Raw genomic sequence first — 27359 nt, forward strand, 5'->3', positions numbered from 1 at the left:
CTTAAAAATACCTTCTGATTGGCTGAACCGGAGTCTTGCAAAGACGAGAACCTCGTCACAATCTGATGGCTGTCAGCCAGTATGGCTACGTGTCTATTGAGATCTAATAAAGAACGTTCACACTTAGAGAAACTGGTTAACCCGGTCAGACTTGGTGTTGGGCGCCGCAATTTCAAGATTGCTTTGAAGGCCCCAATCTGAATCCAACCAACCGAAGTCCAAATGAGGGCCTTGGTGCAGCGGGTTCAATCAGCTCGTGTGGAGGTGAAGAGCCCCTGTTTTTTGGAAAATTCCGGGCATCGCCATCGCTTCTCTGATAATTGTTTGAAAAACAATGTGCAGGTTGACCAGCGGACCGTCTCACAGATAGGGCCTGGCCTGCTTGTGCTGGTTGGATTTTACAATTCCGACACTGAAGCTGATGCAGACTCCATGTACGCAGCATGAATGTTCAATTTTTTTTTTAAAAAAATGGTTTTAAAAAAATGTTTTTTTAAACTTTTCTGTTTGTGAGACAAATTTGCGAGTTTTTTTTTTCCAGAAAGCAAAAAAATGGAAGCTTTAAATCTCGCAAATTTTCCCCCTCCAAATTCGGAGAGTTTTATGCTAAAACATCAAGATTTTGAAGGTTTTGGATATGAATAGTTATATATTTTTATTATAGAGAACATAAACTTTGCAGGTCAAATAATGCATGTCTAGTTTTCTTTAAACACTGCTTGTGGGTGTGATCAAGATCAGTTCAAAGTTGCTTTTTTTTCCCAATTCATAATTGTTAGAGATTTTTTGATGTATCTAATGTGCCGTCATCATAGATGCCAAAAGGTTCTAAACATGCCCATGTTTAATAATGCGGAGACTGGCAACCCATCAAATCAGAGTGTAAGTTTCTTAGTACATTAGACACATCAAATCAATTGGCATTTCATTTTTGAGTTACATACATACATACATATGTATGTATGTACGTACATACAGACATATAAACACATGCATATGCATATTTGTGTGAGTTTGTGTATGTATGTATGTACGTACGTGAGTATGTATGTATATCAGGTGCTAGACTTTAACCTTTGTTTCTATTAATCAGCAATTTCTTCTGGTAATAAGGACACTGAAAGATTATGCTGTTAGACAGTGTTGAAATGACTATTCATAATCCCTTGTTTTTTTCTAATTTCTTGGTTTTCTTTTTTCCCCAGGTCATGCAAAAGAATTATGAGCTTCTTCTAGGTTTGTCCTCCACATGGTTGCTCTTCTATATTTACTTGCAGTAAGACCATATTTATTTTTTCCAGTTTAAAACGATAATTATTTTTGGTTCCAGTTAGCCAGTTTACCTTGTATGGAGTTTTTAAAGGGAACCGACTGGATTTTCACGATGCAATGCCCTCTCATCAAGCCAAACCTTTCTATGCAGCTTTGTTTGAAAGGTTCTGTCAAGCATACAACATAGACAAGGTCAAAGGTAAGCAAGGGTAACGGTGTTTTATAATAAAAATGGCTCTAGATGGGTAGGAAAATGGTTTTATCTCACCTAGCCAGCAAGATGTAGGAAACAACTTCTAGTCAGCCGTGCACTTTATTAAGGAGTGCCATGTGTTGTAGGCCAGCAGGTCATGGAGATAGCATGACTCTAGTTGTTAGCCCAAGGATCTTGGAAGCCACCTATTAGGAACTTGTTAAGTAATATAGCCTGTTTAGTGGTCTTAGCAATTTCATTGAACAACCAGCTTCACCTGCATATGCATGCAGCATGAATATTGAGTAGCTGCACGTTTATAATGGGAGATTCTAGTGCTTGTAGTGTTGCATGCGCGGAAGCTTCGCTGCATATTTCACAGCCCTAAGCTTGATTAAGAACAAGATGCAAAATGAACATGATTAAGACAGAGGAGAGAAGAGAGAAATGAAATGTTATATTAACGTCTTCAAAAGGCCAAAGTGACCTATGAGACCAAAGTTACAACCATGTGACATCTGATACACTATTTGTAAAAGAAAAGAAAGAACTGAAGGTAATTGACTAGCCCTACAATACATCAGTAGGGAGCATCTGGAAGCAGCAACTAGGGAGAGTGGGAAGCTAATGCTACTAGTCAAAATGGGGTACATGAGTACATGGATACATGAATACATGACTATGGGGGAGTACAAAAGTGACAGTGAAGTACAACAGTATATGGCTAGAGTGGTAATCATCCTAGGAGCTCTAGCATGGGTCTTTGCCGGATGGAGAGAGTTGGTGTCAGGGTTTTCTTGTATTATAGTACAAAAAGGTGACTTGAATTGTCTGTACATCTTCTAGGCCCTTGGTCTGGCCTTCTACATGCTTCTACTGGCTTCTGCCTTCTTTGAAAAGGTGTTATGATGAATGCAAATGATGGCTTCTACTTATATATGGCAAGAGAGAGAGAGAGAGAGAGAGAGAGAGAGAGAGAGAGAGAGAGAGAGAGAGAGAGAGAGAGAGAGAGAGAAATGAAATGAAATGAAATGAAATGTTATATTAACGTCTTCAAAAGGCCATAATGACCTATGAGACCAAAAGTTACATCATGGTGGATCTGATACAATGTCTGGATAAAAAAAACCCAGAAAAATGAAAAATAAAGATGATACTACTGGCACCTAGAAAATGAAACTGGAACTGGAAGGTACACTATGGAGGTACCTCCATCTCATAATATGTGCCGCATCGGACACTGGCGGATCTCCTCAATATCCTCTGTGGTCAGCACCCTGACTGGGTGTCTCGCATGCCTCGCAAGAATAATCCGAATCTGCCGCTGCAACCTCCGTCTATGCTAGAGAGAGAGAGAGAGAGAGAGAGAGTTGGTGTCAGGGTTTTCTTGTATTATAGTACAAAAAGGTGACTTGAATTGTTAGGCCCTTGGTCTACTCCATAGGGGTGACCTCTGGCCTTCTACATGCTTCTACTAGCTTTTGCCTTCTTTGAAAAGGTGTTATGATGCATGCAAATGATGGCTTCTACTTATATATGGCAAGAAGGTGCTGGTCGGCCTATACTGCTGTTGTCGGCCTATTGTGGACTAGAATATTACATAAAACATTACTATAAATGCTTCGCTGACTTCAATCCTTACCCAAATCTGTTGGCCAACTGAATAGTACCTGACCGACTGCCTGCATGGGTCCCATGTGGTTCCCGACTACCGTATGAGTGTCTTGTTGTTTCTAGCTGGGTACCCATGCCCCCTAGTATGCTTATGATGCTGTCCCAAACAAGGATTATGCTAAAATATGGTGAGATTATGCCATGGCACTGCTGTGCATGTGACATCCCCTCCTGCTAAACTTAATGACGGGGTGGACACTTTGTCATCCTTCCTTCCTCCCTGGACTTTTGACTTTGACCTTCTACTTTGACTTTGACTTTTGGCTTGAACACATTCCACTTCTAAACTCCACTTCCAAGCCTTGGTGAAGAATCGAGCATCTGTTCCATTGCTGTCCCCATGCTTGCTATCCCTTTCTCTTAACACAGCGGCGGGTCACTTGCCCGAATTGATCATGCTTGTTGCTAGGTCTTTGGATACTCCTAGAGAATGCTTTCGTCCAACTTTACCTGTTTTGCAGACCACTCGATATACTACCTTGGCTGCATTCTTCTGATGGATATGTGCACCTCCTTGGGACTATGCTTAGTGGGTGAGCCTGAATGCTTTGAAACCAATGTTGCATGCATTACTGCTTAATTCACAGCCCTAAGCCTGATTAAGAACAAGATGCTAAATGAACATGATTAAGATAGAGGAGAGAAGAGAGAGAGAGTTGGTGTCAAGGTTTTTTTGTATTATAGTACAAAAAGGTGACATGAGATGTCTATACATCTTCTAGGCCCTTGGTCTACTCCATAGGGTTGACCTTTGGCCTTCTACATGCTTCTAACTTCTTCAAAAGGTGTTATGATGAATGCAAATGATGGCTTCAAGCAAAGGTTTTGGGCATCAAAAACTTGGAAGCATATCAACAATTACATTAAACGTTTGGATTTTAGCCTTTCCTCCTCAATCTTGAAGTCCAAGGATTCCGGTCAAAAAGGCAACCTTGCCCATGAGAATGTGCAGGCCGGAAACTGTAACGGAAGGGCAACTTTAACACGGAAATCTTATCAATCATGAAAAGTGAAAATACACATAAGCATGCCAGATAAAAGAAGGATGACAACTCTGCACAGTACACCACACAAGGGGCCAAAAGATGGGCTGACCCCCCTCCCTCCCCCTTTCCCCCTTTATGGTTAGATTACCAAAAAGGAGTCTGCTTCATAGTCACAAGGGACGGGGGACGGCCATAAGTATGGAATGGGGACGGGGGAGGGAACGGCACTCAAAAGAGAGAGAGAGAGAGAGAGAGAGAGAGAGAGAGAGAGAGGCAAGGGCGAGAGAGAGAGAGAGAGAGAGAGAGAGAGAGAGAGAGAGAGGCAAGGGCCAAGGGCCAAGGCCCCAAGCCTAAAGGCCAAGGCAAGAGAGAGGCAAGGGCCAAGGCCCAAGCCTCAAAGGCCAAGCCTCAAGGCATCCCCAAACGGCCACCCAAACAGCCATAAACGGCTAGAAACGGCCCAAAAACAGTCGGGACAGCGTGCAACGGCTCCCTGCCGTCCCCCACAGTGCTGTCCCCGCTCCTGCAGCCGTCCCCATCTCTGTCCCTTGTGGGGGACACCTCCAGGGGGACAACCGACCGTCCCCTGCCGTCCCCATTCCCGATCCGTCTTGACTCGGCGTCCCGCTGTTCCAAGCATCCGTCCCTTCCGTTCCTTGTGACCACGGTCTGCTTCCAAATACAACTTCACGGGTGCCCAGAGATTCTCCACTGGCTAGCACCTATCTCTTCGAGTACAGTATGAAAGCAAAACAAAAACATATGATGAATTTGATGACGATCCTCAGCACTAGAGAGCATTCCCGGTATCAAGCACAAGTAGGACAACTATAGACAGCTCATAGCACTCCCACATCTGTCATGCCCATGGACAAGTTCCTCAGCTAGTCCAGCAGGGGCAACCAGAAAAAGACCAGAGTTTAGGAGCATGTGTCATGTGCATCATAGATGCCATGGACATTCTCAGGGCTAGATCCAGAAGAGGCAGCCAGATAAAGAGTATGAACCAGGTAGAAAAACCAGGATGATAGAGCACAGAGCACTTTTGGCAGTGTAGACTGGAGACAGGCGTGGAGAGCAAGTTGAAGGTCAGATGGCTGTCGGCTGCAGGAAAAGGGGTTGCTGGCTGCACCCAAGGCTGTCGGCTGCTCACTGAAGTGGTCGGCTGAACCAGAGGACAGGGGCAGCAGCAGCAGGCGTAAGGAGGAGGACCAGTCGGCTAGAAGGAGGACCAGTCGGCTGTATTAAAACGCATTTATTGCATTTATGGCTGGTCGACCAGCAGTCGGCCAGCATTCCAAGTGTCTAAGACACATATAAAAAGCCAGTGTGCTCATCATTGAACTCATTCATTCCACTAGGGAATGGGTCCTAGTTTAGGACAGATTCACCTTTTATGTAAGGCAGCCCATGGCTGCAGATTTAGGTACCTTTTTGTACCATATCAATATACTGAATTTCCAGCCATATCTCTCTCTCTCTACTCTCTCTCTATATCTGCGTTTTGCATCAAATGGTTTTCCAAGAGTGTTTAGGGTTGAAAGAAGACTCCCAGAGCTTCCGCGTGTTACATTGGTATCAGAGCATCAGGCTTAGCAAAGCTAAACACTGATTCAGTTCCATATGATGGTGTATAGGTCCAAGGTACAGGAAAGTACACGGATTAAAAGCCCAAGGCAAGGAACACAGATAAGGAAGAACTCCCAGGAGGTTTGTTGGTGGTGTTCCACAGTGCCAGAGGGGATGGCAGTCTTGTGAGCCAGATAGGTTCTCGGGCAACGGTCCCAAGGGAGGTTTATCCTCCAAGGGTGATGTGAGAGTGCCAGACTCATTTCTCAGGAAAGAAGACCAAGACGGTGTTCAGAGTCAGGGTAGGAATGGATTGTGGACTAGAGGAAACCAGATGCATAGATCTTCGTCAGAGACAGAGTGGTTTGGAGAACAGGCCGGGTTTTCAGAGAAAAAGGGGTTGCCTGGGATGGATGATGACAGAGGGACTTCGGGAAAGGATTGGGATGATGACAGTCATCCAAGAGCAGGTTGGAATCCTGTCATCAAGTTTAGCAGAGGAGGACGTCATGTGCATCATAGATGCCATGGACATTCTCAGGGCTAGATCCAGAAGAGGCAGCCAGATAAAGAGTATGAACCAGGTAGAAAAACCAGGATGATAGAGCACAGAGCACTTTTGGCAGTGTAGACTGGAGACAGGCGTGGAGAGCAAGCTGAAGGTCAGATGGCTGTCGGCTGCAAGAAAAGGGGTTGCTGGCTGGGCACCCAAGGCTGTCGGCTGCTCACTGAAGTGGTCGGCTGAACCAGAGGACAGGGGCAGCAGCAGGCGCAAGGAGGAGGACCAGTCGGCTAGAAGGAGGACCAGTCGGCTGTATTAAAACGCATTTACTGCATTTATGGCTGGCCGACCAGCAGTTGGCCAGCATACCAAGTGTCTAAGACACATATAAAAAGCCAGTGTGCTCATCATTGAACTCATTCATTCCACTAGGGAATGGGTCCTAGTTTAGGACAGATTTAGGTGTTATCACCTTTTATGTAAGGCAGCCCATGGCTACAGATTTAGGTACCTTTTTGTACCATATCAATATACTGAATTTCCAGCCATATCTCTCTCTCTCTACTCTCTCTCTATATCTGCGTTTTGCATCAGATGGTTTTCCAAGAGTGTTTAGGGCTGAAAGAAGAATCCCAGAGCTTCCGCGTGTTACAGCATGTTACAGTTTTGGGCCAAGGTTGGACTTGGAGAAGGACGTGGATACTTTGTCGGCTGCATGACTTGGTGCTGTCGGCTGCATACAGATGTCGGCTGTACGAGAGGGGCAAGGCGGCTGTGCAGGCGCTCCAGATTAAGGCATTTATGACCAATCGGCTGGCCGACTGACTGCTGGTTGGCCAGCACTCCAAGAAAATCCAATAGCCTATAAATAGGCGTGTATGCCCATTGATGAACTCATTCAATCCTCTAGGGATTGGGTCTTAGGGGTCCAAGTAGGGACCAGATCTAGGGTGTTTACCACCTTTTTATGAAGGCAGCCTAGGGCTGTAGCAAAGTACCCTTTTTGTACTATAGTAATATACTGAATTTCCAGCACATCTCTCTCTCTCTACTCTCTCTCCATATATGCGTTTTGCATCAGATGGTTTCCAGTAGTGTTTAGGGCTGAAAGAAGACCCCCAGAGCTTCCGCGTGTTACAACATCAGCCCGGGACAATCCTGCATCTTCACCTTCCTCCTGCATGGCTCACAGAATAAGTCGACCAGCCCTGAAGGGCTGTTTACAGCAGTCGACCAGCTCTCAGTAGCCATAGAAATCGACCAGCAGCAGTACACAAGCTTGAAGGTCTCCGATCAGTAGGGAATCTCCTCCTCCACATGTCACGTGCATCCCGCACTTGGATGCCACGTAGACATTTCTATACAGAAGGTGCAGGACCTGGGATGGTGAACTGGTCCCATGTGAGCCCAGTCCGGGAGACGAGTCAGCCAGGGATCCATCTCAGTCGTCCGAGGTCAGGTGTGCATTGTCCTGCACATGAGTCCAAGGTCAAGTGTGCACTGTCCTGCACATGAAACAGTGCCAGTCCGCGCTGTGAGTCTCCCTCTGGAATGATGTCAGATGTTCTGTGTATCTAGTTTGCAACTGGATGCCAGACCTTTGTGGGCATATAGGTTTGCATGTAGAGATGGGGCCAGCCCATAGGGCTACCCCAGTGCGAAGAGTTGCACCCTTAGTGTGGGCATGGGGGAGGTGTAGAACCACCCCCAAGGGGCCAGGAGGGCCCAGGCTGTGCCCACCAGCCATGGCATGGGCTGGAAGGGGCTGTCGGCCAGCTTTCATGTTGCTGGACAGGCAGCCGACATGGCTAATACCCCTACCCAGTAGGTCGGCCAGGTGTAGGGGGCAGTCCCACACCTCGGCGCAGAATGCCCAGCAGCCAGGAGCTGTCCCAGAAAGCATGCGCAGAATGGCCGGCATTTATTATAGTGTGAAAGCATTTTATTGAATAAGACCCAGTCGTGGAGCTTCATGAAGCTGGCCGACTGGATGCTGAAGGGAGTATAAATACTCCAGCCAATAATCATTGAAGTCATCTCACAATTCACCAAGTGCATCAAGCAAACAAGGGCCAGGACAGCCAAGAGGTTGCTAACGCAAAGGGGTGAAGGACTGAAGGTCAAGGGCAGGTTTTCCAGCCAAGAAAAGGTCAAGTTTTTGTATTTGTTTTCAGATTTACATCATTCTAATAAAGCAAATACACCATCCGTGGTGGGGGCCGTACAGAGGGTAATTGGGACCCAATACTGTTTCCTCTCCATCTCTCCCTTCTCTCTCTATTTTTTGCACATCTCCTTTCAGTTTGTGCGTTAATTCCGTCGCGAAAAGAGTGCTGATTTCTGAGTTTTGAAGTACCGATCCTTCTCCGAAGCTTCCGCATATTACAGTGGTATCAGAGCTCACTTCAAGGACAAAGATTCAGCAAAGAAAACCAGAAATTTTTTTCGCTCGTGTGGTTGGTTTTTAGACGCCGGTGGACTACCCCTTTCGGAGTGACTCCTGTCCCTCGAAGGACGGTTGGTTTTTAGCCTCCGGAAGCCTCCGGAAGTCTCCCACACAGATAGTGGATGGTCAGATTGCGTTTCGGAAAGGAATTGCATTTTCCCGCTATGGCGAGCTTTGGCGACGAGAGAGAACCAGAACCATGGGACCAGAGTGCACCAGGCAACCCAGCTAGGGCACTCGGCTTGAGTGTCATAGACATGTTCCAGCAGATGATGCGAGCAATCGCAGACCAGACAACCAAGTTGGATGAGCAGAAGGCGCGGATTTTGGCTCTGGAGGAGCGTTCTCGCTCTCCAGCGTCGCGTTTTCCATCTCCTCCTCCCTCTCCTTCCGTATCCCAGATACCAGATCCTCGTCACAGGGACCCTCTCACGGGGTCACAGCCGCAGCCAAGCTCCTTGCTTGAGATGCAGATGCGTGCATTGGAGATTCGACAATGAGAAGACGACGCCATGCGACGAGTGGAACACGAGCGTTACCTCAGAGCTTTGGACGCTAGATTGACACCTGCGGCGCCCTCGAATCATTTTCCCGAGAAAATGAATTTCAGTAAGTATAATGGTAAACTCGATCCCACTACTCTGTATTCATGGTTACATCAATTTGAAGCTTACTTTGCCGCAGTTAGGAAAACAGATATTGACAAGGTCTTAGCTAGTTGGTACTTGGAAGGTGAGGCCATTCCTTGGTGGACTCAGTGGGCTCATGCCCACACCAGAGCAGGTATGGCAGCTTATGTGTGGGACGAGTTCGTCCGCGACCTTAAGCAGCGGTTTCTACCGCCCCACTACCTTGAGCGACTCGAAGACGAGTTCAGGGGAGCGCGTCAGAACGCGCAACCAGTCCTTCAGTTTGCCAATAAAATTTCGACCTTGTGTCTGCAATTAGGCTTATCTGATACGGACAAGAAGGGGCAGTTTTTGTATGGCCTGGACACGCAAATCCAATGGGAGGTGCGTATGTTTAGGCCAGCCACCTTTGAGGACGCACTCTCGCTTGTGCAGAGTGCAGAAATGAAACACAATGGTGGCAAGCCCAAGACTTCCCAGCCGGCTTCTCCCAAGGCTAACGCCTCGGGGGGCAAAAGCCAGAACCAGACGGGGTCTTCCCCAGGACAGAGCCCGGGAGCCTCTGGCTCCAAGAACTCGAACAATGCGTCTAAGCTTACTCCAGACCAAAAAGCGGAGGCAGGCAAGACAGGTGGCAAGTTGAGTGCTGAGGAGCTTTCTCAGTACACGAAGGAGGATAGATGTTTCTTTTGTCACACAAAAGGACATACTTCTCGGGATTGTCTGAAGAAGCCTCCAAAGGCCGCCGCCGCCTCCACACCTTCCGTGGTGAGCACAGCTCCCACACAGACCCCAGTGGCTACCCCTAGTTCTTCAACCCCCGGTGCTTCAGTTGGAGCAATTATTAGCCGGGAGCTCGAAGATAAGCAGAAGGGCGCCCATGACCAGGAGTATGAGCGCAACGAATTGCTCAAGTCCTTTGGCTACATAGGTGGCCAGAGAGTGGTCGTCTTGTTTGATAGCGGCAGCACGGAGGATGTGATCACGGAAGAGGCCGCTAGGCGTGCCCGTTTCGAGCTGACTCCAGTGGACAAACAAGTTGAGGGTTTTAGCACAGGTATGACAACGAGCGTCAAGTATGAAGCTCTAGGTGCTAAGTTAGTGATTCAGGGCATAGAGTTTGTGCGTGACTTTATGGTTGCCCCTCTTGTAGGAGCAGACATAATTTTGGGTATCCAGTGGTTTCACAAGTTTCTTCTTGATGTCAAGTGGGACAAGCACACGTTCCAAATCGATCGGAATGTGTCAAACACCCCGGTGACCATTAAGTGTGAGCCAGGTATTCCAAACTTTCCGCTCATAAGCCACTTGCAGGCTAAGCGAGCAGTCAGGAAAGGCGCACAGTGTGCGATGATTTACATCCAGACAGCCCAGACGGTGGCCAGTGCTTCCGAGAAGTACTCGGTTCTCCATGAAAAGTTCCAGAAGATTTTTCTTCGGGACAGTCTCCCTCCCCAGCTTCCCCCGTCCAGACCGGAGGATCACAAGATTGACCTCCTCCCAGGCTTGGAACCCCCGAGCAAGTTTCCGTATCGCCTTTCTAAGGCAATGGAATCGGAGTTGGACCGCCAACTCCAAGAATTGTTGCAAGATGGCTTCATCCGCCCCAGCGTGTCGCCATTTGCAGCACCGATCTTGTTTGTCAAGAAGAAAGATGGGTCTTCTCGGTTGTGTCTCGATTATCGTGCACTCAACAAGCTGACTATCAAGAGCAGATTCTCGATGCCTCGAATTGACTATATTCTCGAGAGGCTGAATGGAGCTAAAGTGTTCTCCAAACTGGATTTAAAGAGTGGGTACCACCAGGTATGGATTGTAGAGGGGGACATCCCCAAGACAGCCTTCCGTACCGAACGGGCCCACTATGAATTTGTGGTTATGCCATTTGGATTAACGAACGCCCCAGCTACATTTAACCGCATGATGATGCGTATTTTCCAGGAGTTGATTGGAGTGTGTGTGTTCATATTTCTGGACGACATACTCATATTTTCAGCTACAGTTGAGCAGCACGACATTGATGTGGAGAAAGTCCTTAAGTTGCTGGAAAGCAACGAGCTCTATGTCAATGAAAAGAAGTCAGAATTTTATCTGTTCCAGGTACATTACTTGGGATATATAATTAGTGCCGACGGCATTCGACTTGATCCGGCTAAAGTGGCCGAGATTGTTAACTGGGAAGTACCTCAGACTGCTTATGTCACAAATCCCTATATTCTAGGGACATGCGGATGCGTGTCAGGCCTAGAAACATGCGGATGCATGTATGTATTATACCTGGGCATGTGTATGGATCATATGAGTGGATGCATATGAGTCCAAGGACATGGCAGGACATTTGTGGACTTTCGGGCGGTGCCTCTGTGGATTCCGGCCATGCACACATGGTGTGTTATGATGGCAGGCGGAATATTTTCAAGTACAAGAATGATGATAGGTGGTTCTCCAAGTTTACATGTGCACAATGCATAAATGATGCATGCCATAACTTTATTTTACTTTGTGTGACATTGTCTTGCTGCCTGGACAATGCTTGTTATTTTGGCTTGTGAAGTCCGAGGGACCGGGGACGCCCGGGCACCTTGTGGACACGTGTGTGCACTCCTGCTTGGGCCTAAAACTGTGGGCTTATGGGTTTTGCAGGTGGTAAGTGCGTCCACACTCAATTTACAGCTTATTTCATTTACTACTAAAGTTTATTGGTTTGCAGGTCCACACTCATTAATAAGTGGCCGGACAACTTATAATGCGTTCGCATTTGGTTGGACCAAAATTAATGAAGTCCGGACAGCTTATGGCCATTTCCCATTTGGTTGGACCTAAACTTATACAAACAGGACAAATGGAGCACTATGGGCTGGACACCTACCTGGACACCTTATCGGGACACTTGTCAGCCTGTATGTGAACCCACCAAGCCCCATAGGTGGCACTGGAGAAAGGCGCCTCCTTCAAGAGGCCATTTGGGCTGTTTTATTCATAATTCAACACATTGGAGAGCTGGTTGAAGCTTTGGGAGTTGCTACAGGGCTGGTTGCTTGCTTCCCGGACTCACACAAGCTTGGATCCCCACACTCTTCTAAAGGGCTGGTTGGTAAATTTCAGACCTGTAATTTCTGGTTATTGCGAGTTTTGGGCTGGTTATTACAGGTGTCCAAAGCCAACTTGGACAGTACAGGACAGCTCTAGGGACCTCCACAGGGCTGTAGGACCCTTTACAGGTGGAATTCTCGCGATAGAAAGTTGCTGTTTTGGACTGGTTATTGCACAAAACAGGCCGGACAGCAATGGAATATGTGAGCATGGATGTGTCTCAGGGATTCCTGGTGTAACAGGTGTTTAGGGCAAGCATTGGGGACACACTTGCTCGCGGAGAACACAGGTTTCTGGATCAGTTTCTCGCGTGGAAACAGGGCCTAAAGATCCATTTACATCTTGTGCAGGGCGGAGTACCTGTGAGGATTGTGATACTCTTGTGCAGGGCGGATGTACCTGTGAAGAGGCTTGTGCAGGGCGGATGTACCTGTGTGTAGGGCGGATGTACCTACAGATTCTCTTGTTTGAAATGTATTCATTCATGATGTATTTGGAAGAATCAGGTGCAGGCTGGTGGTGAATCCCCAGGCACCCGTAAACTTGTACTTGCAGACTCTTTTGGTAATATAACCTAAAGGGGGGGGTCAGCCTATCATCGGCCCCTTTATGTGGTGTACTGTCATTTTCAGCTTTGTGGTTGTAATGCTCAAGTGTTAAGTGCTCAGAATCTTGTTCACATTTATACGATTCCAATACACGCGTCCGCCTCCCGTTACATTGGTATCAGAGCTCAGTTTTTTCCCCTCATTGGAAAACGGTCTGAGGCTTGGAATCATAAGTGGTGACCTGATTTGAGTGTCATGGACAGCCACATTTCTGACAGTGTGGAGAATACACAGGACCGTGAATTTCATGGTACAAAGGATGCAAGAGATGCTGCAGGCAATGATGTCTATGGAGATGCAGGTACTCATGACACTATGCATTCTGATTTGGAATCTTTGAGGCGTCAAGTGCGACGCTATAGGGCTGAAACCGAAGAGCTTAGGTCATTGAAAAATGACCCGGATGTACAAAGGGTGTTGGCTGCGAAGGCAAAGGCTTCGGTCCATGAAGTCACTTTTGAAGCAATTGCAAAGGAAATGGATGTTGAGAAACCCCGAGAGCTTGCACTTGCATACCTAATGGTTAAGGGTGATGTATACACTGAAGCAGATGGTAGTTTGGCTTTCAAGAAGCCACCCCTCATGGCTGCCCATGGTGATGCACATGATGCACAACAAGCAGAAAGAGCACAGCAAGTGCCAAATGCTGAAAGGACAAGAGTCCCTGGTGCTAGGCTTGATGCAGGTCAAGAGAAGAGTAAGGATGAGGGATCCTCTACTCATTCCCGCTTTGCTCCAAGAAGACATGTCCGTTCTCGTGTTGAGCTTTCCACTCATTTGGAGAGTGTGGCTCAAGAGAGAACGAAGAGGGATCGTGAATCTTCATCGCGGCATCATCATCATGCAGATGAACAGGATGTACATAGGGATGCATATAGAAGGAAGAAGCCTCGAGAGTTCAAGTCCGGTGACAAGGATGTAAAGTTTGAAAACTTTCAGGGACGGATGGACTCTACCAAAGCACTTGCTTTCATTAGACAGTTTGAGATAGCTTTTTGCAATGAAGACTTTTCGGAAAAGTCTATGCTCAGGCATGTGGGAATGCATCTCAAGGATACGGCAAGTGATTGGTGGCTTGCAAAAATACTTGATGGAAGTGCTGCCCCAACTTGGTCTTCTTTCAAAATTCAGTTTTATGATCAATTCTTACCACCAAACTTTGCAAAAGATGTACGCAAGGAATGGGACTGGCTGTCCCAAGATGAGGGAGAGTCCGTTGCTTCATACATAGCAAAGTTTTGGAAAGTCCTTCTCAAGGTTACTCCCTTCATGAAGATTGGAGAGGACGAGAAGAAGAGAAAGTTTGAATCGGGGCTCCATCACATCATTCAACAAAGCTTGGGAGTGTACCCAAATAAGACCATACAGGAGCTTATACACTCAGCCATGATTGCGGAGAACTTGCACATAAAAGCACCCACAAATAAGCCATTTGCAGGTCAAAACAAGAGCAAATTCAGGGCTGGTTATGACCAGAAAAAGGGTGGACAGCCACCTAAGAATGCTCCCAAAGATGGCCGAGATGCAAAGGATGACTCCGAAAAGAAGCCGGGGGGTAAACGCCACAATTTTGGGCTCTCAAAACAGCAATTGGAAGAGTACAGGAAGGCTGGAAAATGCTTTAAGTGTGGCAGTAAAGATCATATATATCCTAAATGCCCATAGAATCCTAAGAATGCTGAGCCTAATGTGCAAAAGCCTCTTGTGAATGTTGTACCCGATGTGCAGGGTAATACAGGGCATGAGCCCAAGAGTAGAGTCATATGCAAGGCTTGGGGCAAATTGAAGGATCAGCCCGCTTTGTTTCTTTTTGATGATGCTTCCACAGATAACTTTATATCCGTACAGATGGCTGCCGCCATAGGTCTCAATGTGGAAGACATGGGAATGCAAATGAATGCAGATGCCGCCTTTGAGGGCAAACAGGTTGATGTAACTCCGGTCATTGGTAAGCTCCGTGTACATATACAGGACTACCTCGACTATGAGAGCTTTCTAGTGGCTCCTCTTACAGGTTGTGATGTTTTGTTGGGGATGCCCTGGCATCACCGTTTAGAGCCTGTTAAGGCTTACAAAGAGAAGAAAATCAGCTTTGTACATAGAGGCCGTGAGCACTCTATAGATGCTGGTACTACTGGAAGTACCATACCTCTTGTAAGCCATGTACAAATTAATAAGGCAATAAAGAAATCAGCTTGTTCTTACTTGGTTTTTGTACGTGATACCATTGAACATTCTAGTGTTGATGTTAGTGCATTAGATCAAGACAAGCTTAACTTTTTGAATGAGTTCAAAGATTGTTTTGCAAATGCTTTGCCAGCAAGGTTGCCACCAGAGAGGCCGGAAGATCATTGCATAGATCTAATTCCCGGTAGCTCTCCACCTAATAGGCCACCATACAGGGTGAGTGCTAGTCAACAAGAAGAGATTATGGCACAGGTGAATGAACTTTTGGAAAAGGGTTTGATTCGGCCTAGTTCCTCGCCATATTGCTCGCCGGTACTTCTTGTTCAAAAGAAGGATGGTACTTACAGGATGTGTGTTGATTACCGTGCCCTCAATAAGATAACCATCAAGAATCGGTTTCCGATTCCGCGCATTGATGACATCTTGGACAAGCTTGAAGGTTCGGCATGTTTCAGCCGAATAGACCTCAAGAGTGGGTATCATCAAGTGAGAGTGGCACCTCAAGATGTACACAAGACTGCATTCAGGACAGCCTTTGGTCTTTATGAGTTTTTGGTGGTGCCTTTTGGCCTTACAAATGCACCCGCTACCTTCAACAGGATGATGGACAGGGTGTTCAGAAAGCATAGAAAGTTCACAGGTATATTCTTTGATGACATTATTGTATTCTCAAAGAATGAAGCCCAACATCGTGAGCACCTGGCTATTGTGTTTAAAGAGCTTAAGGAAAATCAGCTCTACATAAATGCAAAAAAGAGTGAATTCTTCCTCCCAGAGATTCACTATCTTGGTCACATTGTATCAAAGGATGGTGTGCGCATGGATCCCGCAAAGATACAAGCCATGCAAGAATGGCCAGAGCTGAAATCAGTCCATGAAGTGAGGAGCTTCCTTGGTTTATGTGCTTACTACAGGAGGTTCGTCAAGCATTTTGCTTTCATTGCCGCTCCGTTACATGACTTAACGAAGAAGAAAGCAATCTTTAAATGGACACAAGAAGAGAGAGATGCCTTTCAAAAGTTGAAGAGTGCAATCATCTCGGGACCGGTACTCATTATTCCGGATTTGCACAAACCTTTTGTGGTGGAATGTGATGCATGTGGGGACTGCATAGGGGCTGTTTTGAACCAAGAAGGACATGCCATTGCCTATGAGAGCAGACGCTTGCAACATGCAGAGCTTCACTTACAGGTTTATGAGAAGGAGTTGTTGGCTGTAATTCATGCCCTTACTATTTGGAAACACTATCTTTTAGGGGCTGATTTTATGGTCAAAACTGATCATCAAAGTTTGAGATACTTTTTGACTCAGAGTAAGCTCTCAGAGAAGCATATGAGATGGGCAAATTTCCTCTCAATGTTTCATTTTCAGATTTTACACACTCCAGGGAAAAAGAATGTGGTGGCGGATGCCTTATCTAGACGACCACAAGTCATGCTATTACAGTTGCATACCATGAGGACTTATCGGATATGCGTAATACTTATCATCTGGATGAGGATTTTGCACATGTATGGGCTGATTTGCAAGAGGGTATTGCTGTCCCATCTTATGTCATAAGAGATGGATATCTCATGATGCAAAATCGTATGTGTGTGGTAAAGAACCTTCGCCATAAGGTTATGGATGAGTGCCATGCTCCTCCATATGCAGGTCATAGAGGCATTTTGGCCACAGCACAAGCTTTGGAGAGGTATTTCTTTTGGCCACATATTCGCAAGGATATTGAAGCATATGTACGTGAATGTATGGTATGTCAAAAGGTCAAGTTTGACCGACATAAAGCACCTGGATTGCTTCAGCCTTTGCCTATACCAAATGAACCATGGGAAAGCATTGCTATGGATTTCATTATGGATTTGCCAAGGACGCCACAGGGAAACGATGCTATTTGGACCATTATTGATAGGTTTAGCAAGCAGGCACATTTCATTCCCGTGCGCAAGACAATAAAGCCAGATCATATGGCTAGGATGTTTTTGGCACAGATATTCAAACACCATGGCATGCCTAAATCTATTGTGGGGGATAGAGATCCTAGAACCACAAGCTTATTTTGGCGCGCATTGTTTGACAATATGGGTACAAAGCTGAACTTCTCATCAGCTTACCATCCACAGACAGATGGGCAAAGTGAAATAGCAAATTCAGCCGTCCTCGACTTGCTGAAATCTTATGTATCCGACCGCAAATCGGATTGGGAGAAGTATTTGCCACTTGTGGAGTTTGCCTACAACAATACGGTACATACTTCTACGGGCAAGGCGCCCTTTGAGATTATCTATGGCAAGGTGGTACTACCACCCATCCTTCGTACAAAGGATGAGATTTTTGCAGCAGATGATTATGTCAGAGACTTGGATACTGCATTTGCACAGGTACGGACAGCCATAGAGAGGTCTCAAACCAAGAATAAAAAGGCAGCTGATAAGCATAGAAGGGATGTACAATTCAAACAAGGTGATTGGGTCTTGCTGAAATTTGAAAAGGCACGCCTTCGGAAGAGGCCAGGAAAAGAGGGAAAGTATCCTAAACTTTCCAACAGGTACTATGGACCTTTTCAGATCTTGGAGAAGATCAATGATGTTGCATTTCGGCTTGTACTCCCAGATCATTGGAACATGCATAATGCTTTTCATGTGAGCCTATTGAGGCCTTATGTGGGACCGACACCGTTTGAGCCGGTTTTGGAAGACCCACTCGAGGTGGATGAGCTGGAAGAGATTCTTCAACCTGAACAGATTGTTTTTCACAAGGAACGAAAGCTTGCGGGAGGCAAACTTGTTCGTAGGTACCTTGTGAAGTTCAAGAATTATTCAGCTTTGGATGCGAAATGGATGGATGAGGCCTACTTCGAGGATTACCCAGATCTTTTGAAGGCCTATCTGGAGGCTTTTCAGTTGCGGTCAACTGATTAGAAGCCGGGGGGATGTCACAAATCCCTATATTCTAGGGACATGCGGATGCGTGTCAGGCCTAGAAACATGCGGATGCATGTATGTATTATACCTGGGCATGTGTATGGATCATATGAGTGGATGCATATGAGTCCAAGGACATGGCAGGACATTTGTGGACTTTCGGGCGGTGTCCGTGTGGATTCCGGCCATGCACACATGGTGTGTTATGATGGCAGGCGGAATATTTTCAAGTACAAGAATGATGATAGGTGGTTCTCCAAGTTTACATGTGCACAATGCATAAATGATGCATGCCATAACTTTATTTTACTTTGTGTGACATTGTCTTGCTGCCTGGACAATGCTTGTTATTTTGGCTTGTGAAGTCCGAGGGACCGGGGACGCCCGGGCACCTTGTGGACACGTGTGTGCACTCCTGCTTGGGCCTAAAACTGTGGGCTTATGGGTTTTGCAGGTGGTAAGTGCGTCCACACTCAATTTACAGCTTATTTCATTTACTACTAAAGTTTATTGGTTTGCAGGTCCACACTCATTAATAAGTGGCCGGACAACTTATAATGCGTTCGCATTTGGTTGGACCAAAATTAATGAAGTCCGGACAGCTTATGGCCATTTCCCATTTGGTTGGACCTAAACTTATACAAACAGGACAAATGGAGCACTATGGGCTGGACACCTACCTGGACACCTTATCGGGACACTTGTCAGCGTGTATGTGAACCCACCAAGCCCCATAGGTGGCACTGGAGAAAGGCGCCTCCTTCAAGAGGCCATTTGGGCTGTTTTATTCATAATTCAACACATTGGAGAGCTGGTTGAAGCTTTGGGAGTTGCTACAGGGCTGGTTGCTTGCTTCCCGGACTCACACAAGCTTGGATATCGATCCCCACACTCTTCTAAAGGGCTGGTTGGTAAATTTCAGACCTGTAATTTCTGGTTATTGCGAGTTTTGGGTTGGTTACAGGTGTCCAAAGCCAACTTGGACAGTACAGGACAGCTCTAGGGACCTCCACAGGGCTGTAGGACCCTTTACAGGTGGAATTCTCGCGATAGAAAGTTGCTGTTTTGGACTGGTTATTGCACAAAACAGGCCGGACAGCAATGGAATATGTGAGCATGGATGTGTCTCAGGGATTCCTGGTGTAACAGGTGTTTAGGGCAAGCATTGGGGACACTTGCTCGCGGAGAACACAGGTTTCTGGATCAGTTTCTCGCGTGGAAACAGGGCCTAAAGATCCATTTACATCTTGTGCAGGGCGGAGTACCTGTGAGGATTGTGATACTCTTGTGCAGGGCGGATGTACCTGTGAAGAGGCTTGTGCAGGGCGGATGTACCTGTGTGTAGGGCGGATGTACCTACAGATTCTCTTGTTTGAAATGTATTCATTCATGATGTATTTGGAAGAATCAGGTGCAGGCTGGTGGTGAATCCCCAGGCACCCGTAAACTTGTACTTGCAGACTCTTTTGGTAATATAACCTAAAGGGGGGGGGTCAGCCTATCATCGGCCCCTTTATGTGGTGTACTGTCATTTTCAGCTTTGTGGTTGTAATGCTCAAGTGTTAAGTGCTCAGAATCTTGTTCACATTTATACGATTCCAATACACGCGTCCGCCTCCCGTTACAGCTTATGACATTAGATCATTTGTGGGTATATGCCAGGCATATTCCACCCACATTGACAAGTTTTCTGATCTCTCGGCAGACCTCACCGATCTGCTAAAGGGAGTGAAAACAAGAAGGCAAAAGATTCGAATGACTCCACGAGCGTTGGAGGCATTCCAGAACCTCAAGGTGGCTTTGTCAGAAGCGCCTTGTTTAGCCCTTGCTTTGTGGGACGAACCTTTTCAAGTGATCACCGATGCGAGGAAAAAGATTAATGAGGTGTCTATGCAGTTACCTACGAGTTGGACTATGCACGATGTATTTCATGTCAGTTGGTTAAAGCCATATGCAGGTCCACCCCCTTCAGAGGTCAAAGACGAAGCGGAACCAGACATTATTGATGAAGCAGAAGTAATGGTTCCAGAACAGATCCTTCTGTACCGTTTCAAGCATGGCTCAGGCCGAAGACTATGACAGTTTCTCACGAAGTTTCAGGACCGAGGAACTCATGAAGCGGTATGGCTCGACAAAGAATTTTTTGAAGACTATCCGGCATTATTGACGGATTATTCGGAGGCTATGCAGCTTCTGTCAAGTTAAGCAGAAGGGGATGTCACGTGCATCCCGCACTTGGATGCCACGTAGACATTTCTGTACAGAAGGTGCAGGACCTGGGATGGTGAACTGGTCCCATGTGAGCCCAGTCCGGGACGAGTCAGCCAGGGATCCATCTCAGTCGTCCGAGGTCAGGTGTGCATTGTCCTGCACATGAGTCCAAGGTCAGGTGTGCACTGTCCTGCACATGAAACAGTGCCAGTCCGCGCTGTGAGTCTCCCTCTGGAATGATGTCAGATGTTCTGTGTATCTAGTTTGCAACTGGATGCCAGACCTCTGTGGGCATATAGGTTTGCATGTAGAGATGGGGCCAGCCCATAGGGCTACCCCAGTGCGAAGAGTTGCACCCTTAGTGTGGGCATGGGGGAGGTGTAGAACCACCCCCAAGGGGCCAGGAGGGCCCAGGCTGTGCCCACCAGCCATGGCATGGGCTGGAAGGGGCTGTCGGCCAGCTTTCATGCTGCTGGACAGGCAGCCGACAGGGCTAATACCCCTACCCAGCAGGTCGGCCAGGTGTAGGGGGCAGTCCCACACCTCGGCGCAGAATGCCCAGCAGCCAGGAGCTGTCCCAGAAAGCATGCGCAGAATGGCCGGCATTTATTATAGTGTGAAAGCATTTTATTGAATAAGACCCAGTCGTGGAGCTTCATGAAGCTGGCCGACTGGATGCTGAAGGGAGTATAAATACTCCAGCCAATAATCATTGAAGTCATCTCACAATTCACCAAGTGCATCAAGCAAACAAGGGCCAGGACAGCCAAGAGGTTGCTAACGCAAAGGGGTGAAGGACTGAAGGTCACGGGCAGGTTTTCCAGCCAAGAAAAGGTCAAGTTTCTGTATTTGTTTTCAGATTTACATCATTCTAATAAAGCAAATACACCATCCGTGGTGGGGGCCCTACAAAGGGTAATTGGGACCCAATACTGTGTCCTCTCCATCTCCCCCTTCTCTCTCTATTTTCTGCACATCTCCTTTCAGTTTGTGCGTTAATTCCGTCGCGAAAAGAGTGCTGATTTCTGAGTTTTGAAGTACCGATCCTTCTCCGAAGCTTCCGCATATTACACCACAAATCGGCCAGCTTACTGCCCTTTCTAGTGCCCTGTCCAGCAGCTTCTTAGAGCTGTAAACAGCCGGCCAGCAGTAGGAAAATCTCCCAGAAGTAGTCAACCAGCTTCCCCCATACACCTGGATGGTTTCCGTTGCGGTAGAAGGTGGTAGAGGGCTGCCAACAGCTGCAAAACTGGTCGACCAGCTCCCATGCACCTAGAAAAGCATGCGCATCCTCCAAATCTGAGTTTTTATCTAGTAATAGAGCCTCTCCGCTGAAAATAGCTTAATTGTGTGCTTTATTGGTCCAGAAGGGGGCGCCTACAAGTGGTTGGTGCAAATTAGGTCCGGTGCGCGCCTTATGGTTGCCACATGTATAAAATAAGTCATGTCTAGTGTGTACAACTTATAAGTTGCCCGGTCACTTATAAGTGTGTGAACCTGCACCCATAATTATTAGTTTGTGAAATCATAAAGCTGTAAATTGGGTTTTTAGGGATACTTACCACTTGCAAAACGCATGTAGACCACCTGTCAGTCCCAAACAGGTGTGCACATACATGGCCATAGGGTGCCTAGGCGTCCTCGGTCCCATGGACAGCACATGCAGTAATCTAAGGCATTGTCAGGCAAACAAGACAAGTCATCCAAATATAAAATCAAAGTCATGCATACACATGAGTGCAACTAAACTGGAAGAAACACCCATCTGCTCAGTTGTATCAGCTGAAATGCCCAAGGCTTATGATCCTTCCGGAACCTTCCAAGAACATAAATACAGAAGATCTCCAGGATAGCTAGTCCTAGGGAATCACACCATGTCAGGCTCCATGAGCCATACATGTACACCACGTCAGGCCCCACAAGCTACACATGTACTATCATGTCAGGCTGCACGAGCCATACATGTACTATCATGTCAGGCTCTATATGCCATACAGACACACCATGTCAGTCTACATGTATGTCATGTCAGGCTCTATATGCCATACAGACACACCATATCAGTCTACATGTATGTCATGTCAGGCTCCATATGCCACACATGAGCAGCTCCATATGCCACACATGAGCAGTAGAAAACAGAAGCTGTGAGGAATTTTTTGACAGAAACTATGAGCAAAGCGAGGAATTCAGCATGGAAGGGCTAGTTTCCATGCTTTAACTAGTTGCCAGTAAGAAAAATCGGTTGCAGTTTGGAAGAGGAATAAAGTAGAAAGAGACAAAACCGTCCACTGTTTTGCCAACCATGCCCTGCGTGGAAATTGGCCCTAATAGATGTGCAGGTTTTTTGGGCAGCATTTTGAGAGCTGTCTACAATCTGTTGGCAGTCCAACACTAGCACAGGCAGGCCCCCAAGGGATGGGCTCGGGGCTGCTAGCGGACAATTCTTATGAATTATTTTGTCTACTGCTAGCTGACAAGCCAACCAGCAGGGTCCAGGTGTCACCAGCTTGGACATTTCCCAGTATGAAAGGGGTCTGGTGGACTCCAGGATGTCTAAATATTTGGAAAGTACAAGCTTTGGGAATGGGGGATTATCCTAGAATACAAAGGACCACACTCCTAAAATTTAGGAGAGTTGCTATTTTTGGCCCGACTCCGATGGAAATTCTATTCGCGTCATTACATCTCGAATTGAGCAGATACCAAGAGTTGGCAAAGTGCCTATGACAGAATGTCTACCAATTGGAATATTTTTAGAGATAAAGTTTATGGAAGGACCCATCTCTTAGATTGGGACATGTGGCACATAGTTGTTTGCGGGATGTGTACCGCAGCACAGGTACGTAAAGTATGGGACGGTGTGAAACTACCAGAGCGAAACGTATCCGAAACGTGTTACAGGTGGTGGACATTTCGGTCTAGAAACGATACCGTCGTACCGAGATTGGAAAAAACGCCGTTTTTGCTCGGTTTTTTTTTTGCCCGTTTTTGATCGTTTTTTTGTGCGTGTCTTTCACGCGTTTGTTGTAGCCGTTTGGCCCTTGGAAGTTGGGCATGCCACATGTGCCATGGCCTTGGATCCCTTTAGGCTTTCACCTCCATGCTTGAGCCTTGGCCTTGTATAAGAGCTCTCAAGGTCTCTCCCTCTCTCATCAAGGTCTCTCCCTCTCTTATCATTCAAGCTCAAGCTCCCAAGCTCTCTCTCTCTCTCTCTCTCTCTCTCTCTCTCTCTCTCTCTCAAGGCTTAAGTCTTAAAGGCTCAAGCCTCAAGCCTCAAGCTCTCTCTCTCTCTCTCTCTCTCTCTCTCTCTCTCTCTCAAGGCTCAAGCCTCAACTTTCAAGGCTCAAGCTCAAGAGTCAAGGGCCAAGGCTCAAGCTCTCTAGGCTATATCTCTCTCTCTCTCTCTCTCAAGCTCTCTTTCCCTCTCTCAATCTCTTTCTCTCTCTTTAGACTTTGGCAATGAGGTCCGGAGGAAAGGACAAGCATGAGGCATTTGCCTTATATACCACCACCGGTGAGAAACCTACTGGTAATTCAGGGTCATGGAAATGGACACGTAACTTTTGCGGGAAGGGTTACACAAGTAGCGTCACAAGGCTCCTTGCACATGTGTCCAAGCTTGGTGGGGAAGTGGCGCCGTGCAAGGAGACTCCCCAAGAAATTGCGGATGGTATAGTGAAGAAGTACTCGCTTATCCGCAACCAAGGCAAAGGTGGACGTGGGGGAGCTTCCATGTCCGGTACCTCTGCATCCGTGACTCCATCGCCCGTCCCATCCGGCTCTGGCTCCGCCTCAGGCGGTTCCAACTTTCAATCAAAGAGGCCAAGGGAGGAGAGCTCTCCGGTAATGAGACAAACCGCCATCGGTGCAAACAATAACAACCTCACCTATGTGAAGGCAAAGATGAAAGCCGCGAATGAGGAGATTGCACGCACGGTGATAGATTGCAATCTCTCCTTCAATGTGCTCAAGGTTCCACAATGGCACAAAATGGTAAAGGCCATTGCGGAGGTGGGGCCATCCCATGGTGAATGGCATGGTATCACCTACCATGAGATGCGCACCACCGTGCTTGATGACGAGAGGCAAAAAATCAATGACAAACTCACACCCATGCGGGAAGGATGGGCGAAGTATGGTTGCTCTATCCTCTCTGATGGATGGAGTGATCGGAAGAAGAGAGGTATCATGAACATCCTTGTTTCATGCGCTCTCGGCACATACTTCTTATGCGCCGTGGATACCGGAAAGGCGGGGCAAAATACATCGGGGGACTTTATCTATCGTCACATCCGGCAAGCCATCATAGAGGTATGTACTATGTACTATGTACTACGTTCAAGCTTCTAACTTCTAAGAATGTCATTGCATTTGCCAAATTGCCATTGGGTTACTTGTAGGTCGGATATGAGAATGTCATTCAAGTCATCGCGGACAATGCATCCAATTGCTGCAAAATGGGGCGCTTGGTAGAGGCGGAGTTCCCATCCATTGTATGGACTCCTTGTGCCTCCCATTGTCTAGACCTACTCATGGAGGATGTGGGGAAGCTAGAGTGGGTGAGGAGGGTGGTTGCACAAGGCCTATCCATTGTGAATTTCTTCACAAAGAAGATAAAGGTGCTCACTATGTTTCGCGAGCAAAGCGACTTGGAGCTTAAGAAGCCCTCTTCCACGCGGTTTGCCTACATGTGGCTTCTCTTGGAGCGGCTATACGACGTGCAACTGAAGCTCCAGATGACTGTGGTCTCCTCGGATTTTGTCGCATGGCTAAGAGAGGAGTTGGTGACTAGTGCGGACAAGGCCCGAGCCGTTCAACGGCTATGCATGAGAGATTCCTTTTGGCGCGAGTTGTGTGCCATTGTCATTGCGGTGACTCCCTTGTATAGGATTTTGCGCATGGCCGACATGGAGGGCTCCACATTGGGGCTACTCACCCACTTCATGCGAGAGGCTCTAGCGGAGATTCGTGCGACCACCGTGCTTGATGAGGACCCCGACAGTCCTATGGAGGGGATTAGGTAAACCCATGTTCCATGTTTTCAAATCTGATGCCCTCTCTCTTCATTAATGGAGGCTCTCTTGCTGCACACTAGCCTCTACCGCTGTTACAGGCTGCCCTAATGATGGCTACTCTCTTTCTCTCTCTTGAAGGCTGCCCATGAAGAATACCGACTGTTGGGGATTGTCTTGGAGGCTTCCATTGCGAAGGCAAGGGTATTTAATCATTTATTATGATTTCTAGCCATTGTACTTGTTGTACCAGTCCTTGTACTTGTTGTACCAACCACTGTACTGGTTGTACCAGCCCTTGTACTTGTTGTACCTGCTGTACCAACCACTGTACCAGCTATACTAGCCACTGTACTTGCTGTACCAGCCACTATTTTGGCTGTACCAGCCCTTGTACCGATTGTACCAACCATTGTACCTGTAGTACCAACCATTGTACTTGTTGTACCAGCTGAATGGAGTCTCGTACTTGTTCTACCAGCTCTATTGCATAAAGACCCGTGGTTTTTGGGGAAGAATCAGTACCCACACGGAGGTATATGGATTATATTGTTGGCTCGGCATTTCTACAGCCTATGTTCTGGCTTGGTAGCCTCGTGTTGGGCTGTGTTATGGCATTTGTATATGGATAATCCGGCATCTCCCGTGGGGAGAGTAAGGCCCTCAAAGCTTGTACATGATATTATTCTCCTTGGGTAATAAAATACTCCAAGGGGGGGTCGGCCCATTCCGGCGTCTATGCGGTGTCACATGTGCAAGCTCCATTTTGAGCATTTGTGGATGTTTTGTCCAGCTTTTATGTTTTATGCAAAGTGATGATGGATATGTGTTAAGGCTGTGGCCATGTTTAAGTGTTTTAATATGCGTTGATGGTATCAACAAGTGTGTTAAAGGGCGCCATGAGTTTCACCAGGTGGGACACTCGTTATAATAACCACCAGACAGGGCATACCTCAGGTATTCACCCATTTTTTCTGCCTGCCCATGTATTGCTACTTTTCAGGTTTAGGGTAACATAAAGATGTAATGATATTCTCTGCTTGTGGGCCATGCTACATGAACATGTAGTGATTCTGTTCAGGTTTAGGGTAACTGCTTTGATAGATTCCGACATTTAGGATGTTACAGACTCTTAGTGGGTATCATGGGTGGGTGCGGAGATGGACGCAGGAGGCTCCCAGTCCACGGTAATGAGTGGGGGAGATCTCATTTTTTAGGGGACTTTCCTCCTTTTTCTCTTTTTTCCCGATGTGTGTAAATTAGCCTTGAAATATTCTTTGCTCTTTTAGCCATGCAACAGAAGCACCTAGCAAAGGAAGCATGCAGCTAGAGCTCTAGTGCTGCATAGTCAGGACTCAGAGTAGCACATCACCATTTTGCATCTGCGTAGCCACGTTTCTTTCTTGTTACGGCAGCTCTTAGGGATGTCTCTGTCTTCAAAGTTGAACAGAATCTTTACTTCTGGTGCTTGTTCAATGCAGATGGCATTTTTGGAGTCAAACGGCAGGTATTTTCCGTAAATAGTTTGCAACAGTTGTGACAGGCTGTATGTGGGCTTTCTGTTTTCCAAAAAGCGGGAGCATTCACTCGATCAGAAATTTGACTGGCAGGTGCATTTGGTAAACAATGGGCCCATAGCATTCCAATTGGATTCTCAAGCATTCAATAACGAGGAGGATTGACTAGTAGCACATCATACCACATGTTCTTTGTAGCCAAAGTGCTTGAAAAACCTGGTTTGTAATGTATTTTTCTGGTTCTAATTGAAAATTCCCTGTTGAAATTTGGCATTGCCTTTACTTTCACCAAACAAAAAGCATACATTTTAGTTATAATCCCAATATTTTCTTTGTTTTGATTACTTAATTTGGGTTAAATAACATAAAAATGATTATTACCTAGGGTGGATCATAGCAAGTGTTACACACCATGATTAAAAGATGAGATTAATTAAGAAAGGATTAAAACAATACGTAAGCAATGGCACACTGATCACTCGTTCATTTAGCACATAAATGAGCAATGGCATATATCAATTTATAGCTCACATGAA

At 46.7% G+C, this 27359-nt stretch overlaps 1 protein-coding gene across 10 annotated transcripts; it reads left to right on the top strand.

The window, feature by feature from the left end:
* LOC147627369 (uncharacterized) lies at window positions 1-27091 on the top strand. Of its 10 annotated transcripts, none has more exons than XM_086816012.1 (7): window positions 1-264; window positions 343-434; window positions 816-882; window positions 1206-1236; window positions 1424-1471; window positions 26722-26813; window positions 26902-27091. In XM_086816012.1, exons 1-7 carry the CDS (start codon window positions 223-225, stop codon window positions 26986-26988), a joined length of 459 nt encoding a protein of 152 aa, XP_086672138.1. In that variant the 5' UTR covers window positions 1-222; the 3' UTR covers window positions 26989-27091. The 10 variants fall into 10 exon arrangements, with proteins under 10 accessions (XP_086672138.1, XP_086672141.1, XP_086672140.1 ...); XM_086816014.1 differs by having other exon boundaries at window positions 4-264; window positions 26788-26813; XM_086816017.1 differs by having other exon boundaries at window positions 9-264; window positions 26788-26813; window positions 26917-27091.
* The last annotated feature ends 268 nt before the right edge of the window (window positions 27092-27359 follow it).

This window comes from Cibotium barometz, chromosome 21 (assembly GCF_041138505.1).
Source record: "Cibotium barometz isolate CiBa-2024 chromosome 21, ASM4113850v1, whole genome shotgun sequence".
Lineage (NCBI taxonomy): Eukaryota > Viridiplantae > Streptophyta > Polypodiopsida > Cyatheales > Cibotiaceae > Cibotium > Cibotium barometz.

Excerpts from the sequence above, each read along its gene's own strand:
- LOC147627369 (XM_086816007.1), top strand. The coding sequence starts at position 223 with ATGAGGGCCTTGGTGCAGCGGGTTCAATCAGCTCGTGTGGAG. Across the intron at positions 883-1,205 it reads GCAACCCATCAAATCAGAGT|GTCATGCAAAAGAATTATGA; the intron begins GTAAGTTTCTTA and ends TTTTTTCCCCAG. Across the intron at positions 1,472-26,721 it reads CAACATAGACAAGGTCAAAG|CTCTTAGGGATGTCTCTGTC; the intron begins GTAAGCAAGGGT and ends TTGTTACGGCAG.